This window comes from Ceratotherium simum, chromosome 13 (genome assembly GCF_057802395.1).
Source record: "Ceratotherium simum simum isolate JZ-2026a chromosome 13, ASM5780239v1, whole genome shotgun sequence".
Classification (NCBI taxonomy): domain Eukaryota; kingdom Metazoa; phylum Chordata; class Mammalia; order Perissodactyla; family Rhinocerotidae; genus Ceratotherium; species Ceratotherium simum.
The window spans coordinates 51507313-51520172 of record NC_141912.1 but is presented as its reverse complement, the minus strand read 5'-3'; the positions used below and the strand labels follow the sequence as shown (position 1 = coordinate 51520172).

Below are 12860 nucleotides of genomic sequence, written 5' to 3'. Positions count from 1 at the left end.
ATTAATTTAATCCTTAGGCAAACTCAGTGTCTCACACTGCCCCCGTGTGGCAGTGTTTTTATATTCTCCTGTGTGGATTACAACTCTGCTCAGCCTGAGATTCCCCTTTCCCTTCTGTTTAGATTTGGATGTGGGTCTCCTCTATCCCACCAATGGCTCTCAGCTGGAGATACACCTGGTGAATGTGGCTATGCCTGTGCTGCCAAGTATCCCCTGTGACATCTCTCCTGTCTTCTTGGATTTGCCAGTGGTGATGTGCAGGACCAGGTACACCTGTCCAGGAATGAGAAGATCAGACAAGACCAGTGCTTGCTTACCTCAGTAGTTTTTGGTGGCAAATTAGAGCAACTCTTACCGTGACTGCAATTATCAACTATAGTTTTAAAAAATGTTCCATGTGAATATGCTTCTTAAAAGGTCCCTAACAGGGCTTAAGGGAGATTGAGAATATGGGGAAGAATTTTGACATATTTATAAGGAGGGGCTGGATTGTGTTTTTAGATTTTTGTTTTTACAAGGAGCTCTATGGCTATTAAGATTTCAATAAATGGTGCCATTTTTCTATCTAAAGAACTCATCTTTTGGAATAGCCATAATTGTAACGATTTTGCATAAACCCAAAATCAGTTAGAAAGGAAATTTGCTTTAGTCTTCAGTGTATCTGCTGAGTTTGATACAATTTGTACAGGATTCCAGGTAATCAACTGTCCTACTCAAGTTTTTGTTGGCCTATGAAGTTTACTCTAGTTCATTCTTTCTTTACTCATGTCTTAGAGATGCTGCATGAAAGTGGATCATTGGTTAAGAGGAAAAACATTGTCATTTCCTTTTATTTTCTGTGCCCTTTCAGGAAGGCTCCCTCTCTTCCATCTCTGCCTGTTGAAATCCTAACCAACCAGGCTACAAATGCCACCTCTTCCCTGAACATCCAACTGAGTGTAATCTTTCTTTTCTTTGAAAGTAAGGGCTGAAATCCAGGCTGTGGTTGCAACAGCTTTGAGGAAAGAGCACCTTTTAGTAATTCATCCACAAGGCATGTGTGTGTGTGAACACAAACACACACACACATCACACACACATACATTTTTGGTCAATTCATCCTCTAAGGGGGACTTTTTTGTAATTTACACAAAGGCATAACGTGTAGCCTTAGAGGGTCTCTTTCCTCAGCCCTATGTTTCTCATGACACTTATGTCAGTTGCCCACTTGTCGGACTCATACTTATAGAATTAAATGTTTTGAGGATAGGGGACGTGTTTAACCCCACCCTTGTAGTCCTTATGGTGCTGAGCACAATACCTCGTGAGTAGAAAATGTTCAATATAGATGTCTGTTGAACTGAAATTCCTTATAGCACTGCTATTTGTTTTAAAACTGGGTTATGCGCTTTCCTTAGCTTTTCTGCTATATTTGGGCATAGAATTCCTACAAGAGTTTGCCATGAAATAAGTCAAAGCTCTGAAGATTTATATGTTCGATCTCCTAAATCCCTACATACTAATGATTTTAAGACACATCTTTGATTTTATATCATCTTTTTAGAGAAAAAGAAATACTACCCTCTTAAATGTACTCATTGATTGAAAGATGAATGTCAAGTTCAATTAACATTCAAACGTGAAAAAATGTACATTTTATCATCAATGAAATACGGTCATACTCATTGTCATAAAAAGACATATCTGCTTTCAGCAAAACAGGCAGTGTAGTGTCTAAATCAGAAGTGCCCAGTCAAAATATAATGCAATCCACAAATTTAATTTAAAATTTTCCAGTAGATTAAAACCTCAAAAGAAACAAATGAAATTAATTTCAATAATACATTTATTTAACTCAACATATCCAAAATATTGTCATTTCGTATGTAACTGATATATAAATTATTAATGAGATACTTTATATTCTTTTTTGCATACTGAGTCTTCAAAATCCAGTGTGTATATTACACTTACAGCATATCTTAATCGGGACTAGCCACATTTTAAGTACTCAGTAATCACATATGACTAGTGGCTAACACATTAGACAAAGCAGATTTAAGTATTTAAGGTCATACTAAAGATTTTGGTGAAAAGGTTTGGAGGCGAGACACTTCTTAAATCTAGCTTCTTATTCATCATATTCCCCCTTTTACAAAAATCAACATGAATGGCAGCCTCGAAGAGGCAAATAAATCACTGATATTTGTGAAAAGGAGAGAAGTTCTAGTGCTTTCTTGATGGATACATGAAGTGTTTACGGGCTCCCTGGATGATCATGAAGTCAAGAACTTTTGGGGCAACATGTGAAATCAACGCCTTTTATCAGAAAGAGCCTAGGTTTCAAGGCTCACTTTGCCCTTAACCTGTAGTATTCACACACACAAGCCTCTTAATCTATCTGGAACTGTCACTTTTTTTTTTAATGGAAACTAGGATTAGGTTATCTATCAATGTCCCTTCCAACTCTTAAGGTCCTGTGAACCTATGATTCTGAGAAGCAGGACAATTTTTTTCCTTAATTTTAGGGACTTTAGTAAAAAAAAGTTCATAACTTCTTTTGCTGAAGGATACAATCTTTAAGTCTAGTGGATGAGTGGATCTAGGAGGTGACATGTGAAATCCAGGAATCCTGGGTTAGCTCTGTTTCAAGGTGCAGGGAGATTTGAAGAGGTCAAGTGGGGTTGCTTGGGCACTTCATGAATTTTGATTCACGAGGATTATCACTTTCTGCCCTCAGATGTCCGCTGTCTGAAGCACAGGAGGGTCTGTACCACCTGGAAGTGCACTCTGGGGGACAGGTGGCAGGCAGCCCAAGTCCACGACTAGGAGAGAGCTGTACTTTCAAGGTGGGTTCTAAGGATGGAGGAATGTGTGTTCGCCTGGTCTGAGGGTGTGCTTGTGCTATTGATAAGCAAGTTATGAATCAGCCAGAGTCTGCTTTGCCATGGTAAGAGGAAAAGTGGATGGTAGTTATGGGGTTTCTGAGACGAGACTAACAAAAGATAAATATTGAGCACATTAATTTAATGCTTGCAACAATTTTATAGGGTAGCTATTTATTCTTCTGTTTTTATAGATGAGCAACTTGAGGCTCAGGGAGATTAAACAATTTGCCCGTGTCATAAATACTTTGCCCAGGTAGTAAATGGCAGAACTAGGATTTGAACCTTCATCTCACTCTGAATCTTCACCTAAACTGAAGCCCGTGGGGGAGCCACAAAGATTACCATTGTGCATCATGTTTCATTTTGCAGCTGCGGTCATCCTAGTCTCAGCATGGTGACGGGACTCAGGGACTCAACTTCCACCGTCCTGCCTGCTTCATGGTTGATTTTTGCCACCCTAGACTGAAAGGGCATTTGCTGGTGGAATTCTCCTTCAAGCTCAGAGCTAACAAGGATGTAGAGAGAGAGTTTATGAGCCAATGCCTAACTTATTTTAGAGATGCAATACGCATACTGGGGCTTAATTTTATGTTTGGTTCAGTCTATTGTCCATTTCAGATTAGTTTTACACTGAAACAATCTCTGAAAGGGTAAGTCCTAGACTTTTCATAAAAGGCAAACGTTTGACAGGGCTCTGTGACATGTGTGTATTTCTCATAGGGCGCCTCTATTTAAGAGCTGTTCAGAAAAGTACAATTTAGTCATTAATTAATGCTCCTTTAGAACAAGACTTCATCCTCTAAATTCATCTCTAATACAATCCATATTTTATATAGGCAATTCCTTTTTCAGATTTGGAATTTGCTGTCAATTAACATTTAACAACTTGTTTCTCACTCCAAGAGAACCTAGTTTTCTGGCATTTTGCTTCTGCACATATGCAGCAGACAGAAAAAATTCATTCTTTCTTGTTAAGACCTGCACCACCACGTCTACGCTGTCTCAGTGAATATAACAGAAAAGCGATGGCCGGGCATGCTCCTTAATCACCACACTGCTCTTGGTTTTGATGGTTCTTTCACCCCAGACACTAGTTTTCCTGCTTATTAAAGATTGGAAAGGAGAGAGAGGGGAAGAGGAGAAACGCTTCCTAAAATTGCACATTAAAGAAAGCAAGCCCTTCAGTGGTTCAACCAGCTTGGTGAGTTGATGAAAAATCACCAGGGGATGCAGTTAATGAGAGGCATACCAGACTAAGTAAAACACGGTGTGTCTCTTTGCTTTGGGACTGGGACTGGGGGAACCGTGAGCATTAAAAATTAATCCCGTCTCTCCAGTCCACTCCAAAGAGCCTGCTGTGGGCACTGACAAGTTTGAAGGAGTCACGGAAGGTTTATAAGCAGCTGGTGGCTGTGGCTTTGTCATTCTAGTCCCCGGTTTTTCCTCTCCTCCGTCTTGCTGCTGCTGACCTCACTTAGCTCAAGGAGCAGCGTGAGGGAAGCTTGATTCGGAAGCTCATTAATTTTTCACTTTGTCTTGTCTCTAGCTTAGTGGGTGACCAGGGGCCTGTTTCTCTTAGAAATGTACCATTTTATGTCATGTCAGCTTGGAGAGAATCAGAAGTGAAGCCTTTTTTGAGGTTTACCTCTGAGCCTGCCCCACGCTCCAATCTGAGGGATTGGGAGGGAGCGATGAAGGCATCATTCTGTTCCCCCCACACTTCTGGTGGAAGGCTTACAGACTGAGTGGTGGGTCTTATATTTCAAGTTGGCAGTCGAGAGGCATGTTACTTTATTTGGTTTAAACTCAGTTGTTCCATCTGCATCAGTTTCTAACATCTGTGAGAAGGGGCCATAACCACCACTCTACTTCATGAGGCTCCTATGATAAAATTTCCGGTGAAATGACAACGGTACAAAGGGCGTCACAGTGAGTGGTGAGGGCCTGGGTGCAGTAGAAGGCTGGGAGGCCAGGTGGGGATTGTGTGTTTGGCAGGTGCCTGTGGACTTGCATTAATCTTTATCTTGTGAGATCAGAGTCAGCTCTCAATCGGTGAGGTCACAGCATTCTTATTTTGACCCCCTGACCATACATATTTTCTGTGAACTACCTTCTAACTCTTTCCTTTAGGAGGGGAGGAAAGTAGACTTGATGGCAGACTGTACAGCATGTGGATCAATACTGAAAACCCACACTTGCCAAGCTGCCATCAGCTTTGTTGAAATGTCTATGGATTCTCAATGTCTGATTAGGGTTGTTGATTAACCAGGGAGTTATTCTTGGGTGATATTGTCTCTGGGAAGGTGGACTCCTGGGTGCTGGAAGCAGACCAAGCAAAACAATTTGCTGTCATTTGTTTTGCAGACGGGAAGCCCTGCAGGTTGTGGGGAATGAAGGTGATCTAGGTGTCTTGAGGAGGTTGAGGGGAAGGGAGCAGGAGGGGGAGACTAAGTCTTTTCCTGGGTGAGTCATTAGCTCAGGGGTCAAACCTTGGCCTGGTTAGTCCATCTTTATACTTTGTTTCTTTACATTGCCCTTGACTTTGAAATGCCCTAATCTTGAACTAACCCAGATTCTTATAGGTGAGATGGAATTCCTGAAATTGTCTTTTTCTCCCTTCTGCTTCTAGACAGTATATCAGGTATCTCAGATGTGGCCACTCTACTCATTCACAAAAATTTGAATGTCTTCTACATACCAGGCTATAAACAGGGATCTACAGCGACTGAGTCAGGCATTGTCCCTGACTTGCTGGAGCTTGTGGTTAACAGATGATGTGCTTCCGGGGGAGGGGGCATCACAAGAAGATTTGGAGTGCCATGACCAGGCTTTCACAGGCTCCCATCTCTCCCGTCAATGCTGTTTTCCTTCTTCTCAGAGTAATGTTGCTTCTCATTCCCTGAATCATTTGAATCATTTTCCTCCCAACAGGCACCTTCCATTTTCCCAACAAACACCTCACTTCTGTGCCTACCCACTTCCAATTTTTTGTAGCTTGCTAATCCTTACCAAGGTGCTGCTGATCATAATTTAAATTGCAATCTTTCACTTTAAATAAACAAAGTCTTATCTAGAAAAAAATTAAAAACCCTCAAGATCCCAAGATATCAGTTTACAACAATGGAATTAAAGGTTGGTATTCTAAAGCATGGCCTGCCTACTTTGCCTTTTGGGAAAGCTGTTCCTGGGTATGGCAGGAGGGCAGGTAGAAACAGGCTTGCGACGGTTTGGGTGATACAGTGCAGGAGAGAGAACTATATGACCTTGATCAAATTCCCTTTACATCATCTATGGAAGAACTATAATAATATCTGTCATCTCTGTTTCATGGAAATATTATGAAGATGAAAAGAAATAGCTGTAAGGTGATTTTAGGAAATGTAACCATTTACTACCTTAGATGAATGCTCCGTAAAGAATGACTTGTGCTTCTTGTGTTTGTGATTGTGATGTTCTAAAGAAATGCTAACTTATGATAACATTTATTAAACAGTTTTCCAGGGCACAGACACCCATGGTTTACCAAGTTAATCCACCAAGTGGAGTTCCAGGTAAGAAATCTCCTATTAATGTAGGACGAATTATGAATCTCTTAGCCAAAGCTTATTGCAAACTCTTCTACCCAGGTGAGTGGTCTCTATAAAGGAGAACATTTAGCTTCTTCTCTGGTGCTGTTTTGAAAATGTGTCAACCTCTGATTCATTTTTATCCTGGTTTGGCTTCACTTCTGGGCACTTGTACTCTATGACTTCACTGACGACAAAAGGAATCCAAACATGAAAAGAAAAAGAGGCAAGTAAACTCAAACCAGGTGCTGCCAGAGAATGGAAGAAATAGAAATCATTATCGCTCTTAACTTGGTAATCATCCACCTAATAGCAAAACTTTATTGAACCTTACTGTGAGCCAGGTTCTGTTCTAAGCTTTTGGCTTATATTATCTTATTAGATCCTCATGAAAACCTAGTGATATAGGAACTATTATTATTCCCATTTTGCAGATGAAGAAATGAGATACCAAAATGTTAAGTAGCTTGGCTAAAGTCATACCGCTAATAAGAGTGCAGCTGAGATTGGAACCCAGATGGTCAGATGCAGAGTGGGCCCATAGACCCAACATTTTGTCCTGTGTTGAGCAGTATTGGGTACCACTTGGAAGGGCATTAATCCTGATCCTTATCCTGGGTGTTTGTTTATGAGTTAGGGAGCCACAGATATGCAAAGGTCAGGAGGATAAAAGAGAAGAAAACAGAGAAAGCTGGGGCATTTACATAACAAAAGGGATTCGGACTAAGAAATGGATTCAGGAACTGCTAAACCTGCCTTAAAACTAAGTAGTAAACACAGCTAGGATTATATATAACTTGCTGTCTAATTCTTGGCAAATTCCTACACCTATTTCAAGTTTTTCATTTGTTCAGGATTTCCAGATGATATAAGTATGGGAATACAAGTTGCTAAATTTTTGTATGTGGTTGTGTCTAAATGCATAAACTGACCAAGTTGTTACAATGGCTTGACTGCTCAGGAATGTCAAAATAAATACCTGAATTACTAAAAAGTGTTTGCACGTTTGTGTGTGTGTGTGTGTGTGTGTGTGTGTACTGATGCAGATTATGTATGTGTGTATTTAAATTATATCCTGAAGTCTATGACTTCAGCTTTATCTTATTAGTGCAGGTTATTCATAGATCTGTTCCTTTCCATTTGTCTGAATAATCAAGACATAATAATATTTTATTGAAAAGAGATGCGGTCTGTGAAAATCACATGCAGACGTTTGGGTCCCTGCTGCTCTGGTGTTGGAAAGCTCCTGTTTAGATGGCGGAAGTCTTCTTAGGGTGAGGGAGGAGGAAGGAGCCAACCTTTAGAGGTGTGAAGTGGGATGTCACCTGGCACCTAGATCTGTCAAGCCCGTTTCTCCCACTGAGTTCGAGTTCAGCACACTGTCTCCTCCACCTTCTAGGGGGATGATTGGTGGCCGGCCTGGTTGGAGTGGTCCCTCCAGGCAGGATCCACATGGCTACGTCTTTGAAATCACTTTCCAGAGGATTACTCTCATTTTATTTGGGATGCCTGCCCAGAGTAGCAACTGGGGAGATGGGGGAGGTGGTGGGGACAGGAGAGACGACGTTTTATGAGCAGTTGAATTTCTGTATGCGGTTAACAGTCCTCCACTGTGACTCAGAGTCCCCCAGCACCACCGTGATCTGGCTTAGCCATTTCTCAGCCTCTGTTGGGCTTCTTTGAAATGAAATAATAATAATAAAAAAACCACCCCACAGGAATTGCTAATTTCTATAATTTGTTAATAGTTTTCAAAATCATGCCCATCAAAGCTAGAAATCATGTCTTCCAAAGCCAGGAGATCAATAATTTAGCCCTACTAAAATGAAGGGCAATTATTTTGCCAGTTGTTAATAGTAGCAGAGAACTTCAGACTCTGGGCTTTTGTTAATTCTCTGACCTTTGTCTAAGTCTCTAGGTTTCCTCTCTTTCTACCCATTCATCTGTAAAGTGGCTCTAATACTTCCTGGAAGGTTCCCATTGTTTTAGTGCCAGTTATTCAATGATTGCAGGTGAAAAGCACTGCGTATTAATAAAACAGTAATGCGAAGGGAATAACTTCTCGGTAATGCTCTTTTGTGGCCCTAAATGTGGACATGAAGGGACTCAAAGTCCTCTGAATTCAGTGACCACATGAGCCCCATAGGTGCCCTTTTCTCTTCCATTTTTGGGGTTTTAACTCCATTAACCAATGCCTCTCTCATCTCTCAACATTGTGAGGCTGGAAGGTTACAGCTTAGATAGTTAAATTCTCTAATTATCTGGAAGGCACAGGTTTCCAGGTTGTGGTTAGTGTGGTGAACTTTAACTACATCACCCTGCTGTGGGACGTTTGCTTTAAACTTTGCCTCACGCAGTTCCACAGAACTGAGTTCAGGTGTTTTTCAACTATGGAAGAAATCAGTTCATGTAGCATCCGGTAGGGGCCCCCAAACTCTTTCTGAGAAAGAGTTACTTTAGATTTCTTTCCCACCTCCTACGAGCAGAGGCGGTGGGGGTAGTACTGAGAGTGCACCTTGCTGAAAGTGGATTGCTGATGCCTGCCCCCCCATTCTTGCGAACTCAAAAGAGGGAACTGTTAGGGAAAAATTTGTTACCCAATGGAAATCCCTACAAATCACCTAGAGGAGACCCAGCAGTAGAAGTCATCCATTTATCAGTGAGCAAGGCAGACACCAAATGTTTGCATGTCTCTAATTTGCTCTGTCTTTGAAAATGAGCATATTTGTTGAATGGATGAGATGTGCAATTGCCAATCCTTTAAGCTATACCTCTGTTGCTATCTCGTGCCCTTCTTTCTTAGTTCCTGTCCATTTGGGTCACTCATGACATTTATCTTTTGTACTCTGAGATATGGAAAAAAGTTTAGTATCCTTGAATACCCATCCAGATTTGTGATATGAGCCTCCTCATGTGTCCACATTAGCAAAAGTCCAGAGCAAAGTCTCATGAAATGTGGAGCACCCCAATCCACACTGTTCTTAAATCCCACGATGGGTAGATGGTCTACACACAGCTAAGAGAACGTATCAGGGCAGAGTGTGGAAACCAGCCCCTTCGTTTTGAAAGCCTCACGCCTCGTGGGACTGTGAGGGAGACCCGTTATTTCTTCCGTCCTCCATACGTGGATGGTTAACTCTATGATTGCAATAATTGGTTATTGTAGACTTTCTAATGTGTAATATCAATCACTGGGTCATACTTGGTGATCCTTTCCTGTTGTACAGTTTATAAAAAAGTGTTAATATTCTGACTTTTGACTGGCTTGTCCATATTGACTAGATATAACCGAAAAGAAATACAGCTTACATTATACATTTAGAGTTTGAACTAAGTATATTAGATTTTTAAAAAATCTTCTTAAAACAGGAAAAGTAATACAAGTGTACGGCTGGATTATCACCGGAAGATCAGAAACCTTTGATTTTGATGCCGAGTACATTGACAGGTAAGCTTGTGTTTGTTTCTGTGTTTGACTAGTTACAAACAAGCTGGATCGCTTCCTAGGGCCAGCTTCCCTGATAGCAATAAACTGTAAGCAGTTGGCACAGAATTGCCATTTTCCTCTTTGTGGCTATGGTCCCTGGTGAGCTGGGCTTCAGCAAACTTTGTTAATGTAATTGTGACTGGTCGATTAAGTTGGTCCATTTATTTACTGCCAACTAGTCACTCTGGGATCAGTGTGAATTGTGCTGTAATTGCATCTGTGGATTTTCTTTTCCGAGGCTCACTCTTCTCCCACTTGTTTCTTAGTCCAAAATAAATTCTTTGTAAAATGATGTGTGAACCCAAAGGAGCATTATAACTTCCTCGTTTGGTTCTTATCCATTTGTGCATTTAGAAATTCTAATGGTGTGATCAGAGGAAAACGTGGAAGAAGGTATGAAAGCCGTTGAGTTTTTAATGTTTTCTGGGAATGATTGGGATGTCAACATGACTTTCTTCACTGGAGACTTTTTAAATGGGAAGTGGTGCTGTGAAGCCATCTCTGCTAGGGAGAGAGGAGAATACGAGGGAAAGTGATGAAGCTGTGTTTGTGGGGAGCCCCTAGCAACTGGGATTATTCCACATATGAAGCAATTATAGTGAGGATTTATATGGCAGAAGGAGCATAATCTTACTGTATGCTCAGCTGAGTAGAGTCTTTATACTGTGTCTAATTTTTCCTTCACTTCTAGACAAGATAGGGGTGTCCTCCTCTGTTCTGTTCCATCTCTTTGATTCTGCTCTAGTTGAAGAGAACAAGATTTGACTACTCTCAGGATCTACATTTCCGGCATTAAGTAATGGTCAACCTATCTTGAAGGGAAATTACTCTTTCTGTGGAGGAGAGAAGCCCCAAGTACATCCTTGACAATATGCCATATTCACTACTTGGTCCCATCTCAATGTTGGTCTAAGATACAGCCTTTGAAGGGAAGAACAAAGGCAGAAACTCCACAATAGCTGTGTAGACCCAATATAGCCAACGTGGAGATGAGGAAGATTTTTCAGGAAAGGGGAAATGCAGTGTGAAAGGGTGGGCCATGAAACGCTGTAGTGCACCCCTGCCTTCCGGCTGAGAATTTGATTCAACATCTCCTCAGGGGACAACCTGCAGCCACCTGCAATGGTGTCCCACAAATTCAGAGGGGAATGTTCATAAAAATGTTTCCTCTAAGTTTTGCAAGGAATATTTGCTGGGTGCATTGTACTATTGTCTTGTGTCATTTGTTTCCATTTTTTATCCAGCCCATTGATCTTGGAAGCTCAAGGAGAAAGATGGGTCACTCCTTGCTCTCTTGTAAACAGGCAGACAGGAAGCCGGTGAGTGTTTCTTGCAAACATATGTGCTTTTGGTTCTTCCACGTGAGTGTAACACACACACACACATCTATTTTTTAATATAAGTCACCCATGACTGTTGACTGCCTTATCTTTAGACTTATTGGAAAAGACACAGTAATTGATTCAAAATGCAAATTGAAGTGGACTCTGAAAGCTTTCTTGAAAACAAATAGCTGATACTTACTAACTGCTAACTATTGGCCAAGCCCTGCTCTGAAGCTTTACATTTAAGGCAGCCAATAACCTTGTGAGTATATATAGTTATTGGTCTCATTTTACAGATGAGGAAACTGAGGCACAGAGAGGTTAAGTAATTTGCCCAAGGTCTCACAAAGAGCAAGTGGCAGAGCTGAGATTTGAACCGGGCCAACTAACCAGTCCAGAGTTCATGCTCTTAACCGCTATTATGCTATAAAGCCTAGCCAAAGGAAACAACAACTACATTTTTTTTAAATGAGTGGCTACATGCTCACAGTTCAGATAACCAACATTTTTCTGGATTTTCACTTCACCCTGGACTGGGTAGCTTCACCCTCCTCTGAGGAGTCGCAGAATTATACTACGTGGCTTAGCTTTTTGGGACTAGCTTTTAGCAGAGCCAAATTCTATCATGTAGTTTTTCCTGATAACTTCAGATTGTTGCTCAGGATTGTCCTTTTTTTGGGTTCACACTTGATAGACTTTTTTTTTTTTTTGGTAAGGGTTTTGCTATACTTGTCATATAATAGGTTTTGGAAAGAAAGGACTGAGTGGAGGTTAGGAGTGAGTTAAATTTTGTCTCTCACTGTGTTCAACTGGTAACATATATTGATGACAAGTCTAGTTAGTACTGCTCTAAGCATTTGCCCCAGTGAGCCTACAAATTTTCTCTGGCTAATTTGCCTTTTATTTTATTTTTTACTTTCCTGGCTAAAGAGTCAGAACTTCTTAACTAAGTTGTCTGGTAATTCTCACCTCTGTTTTTGGGTTGTTTCCCTAGCTATCCTTTTCAGGAAGACCACGGTCTTGGGACTCTGCAGTGCCGCGTGGAAGGCAACTACATTGGTCTGTGTGAGAAGTAACATAATTTTAAAGTCTTATCCATTTCTTTCTCTGTATTCGGAAAAAAACTCTTTCAAGCATTGGCTCTCATGAGGATGATAACAATAACTACCACTTGTTGAGAACTCCTGAAAAAACACTATACGAAGCAGCTTAAATATAAACTAGTTTAATCCTCACAATAAGCCTGTGAGGTTGGTGGAATTATTTTTGCTTTACACGTGAGAAAATCAAAACTAATACCAGTGGAGCAGGATTTATCATGCTTAGTCTAACTCCAAGTCTGGGCTCTTACCCACTATGCACTGCTAATTTATCCTTTTATTCTTGGACGTCAACATTACTGATGGTGCTAGGTCTGGGAGGTGTTTATTTTGGGCACTGTTAGAGAAATTACAGATTGATAACTTGGTGATAGCTGGAGTCCTTGGGTTTATGGCAGCAATGGCCTGGCCCAGGCAATTCTTGCAGACCCTATGTTAATGTCTGTTTCTTTTTGTTACAGGCTCCCAGAATGTTAGTTTCTCAGTGTTTAACAAAGGAAAGTAAGTACCTGAGA

The 12860-nt window shown here is 40.9% G+C and overlaps 1 protein-coding gene across 2 annotated transcripts in view; it reads left to right on the top strand.

Annotated features, from left to right (window-relative positions):
- Positions 1–12860, top strand: part of PKHD1 (PKHD1 ciliary IPT domain containing fibrocystin/polyductin) — a 431042-nt gene that overhangs the window by 2184 nt on the left and 415998 nt on the right. For both annotated transcript variants that reach the window (XM_014782549.2, XM_087438704.1), the window contains exons 3-9: positions 123–267; positions 2720–2828; positions 6361–6418; positions 9803–9881; positions 11165–11239; positions 12240–12304; positions 12807–12846. In XM_014782549.2, the coding sequence (XP_014638035.2) occupies positions 123–267; positions 2720–2828; positions 6361–6418; positions 9803–9881; positions 11165–11239; positions 12240–12304; positions 12807–12846 (571 nt within the window). The remainder of the gene's footprint in view (positions 1–122; positions 268–2719; positions 2829–6360; positions 6419–9802; positions 9882–11164; positions 11240–12239; positions 12305–12806; positions 12847–12860) is intronic.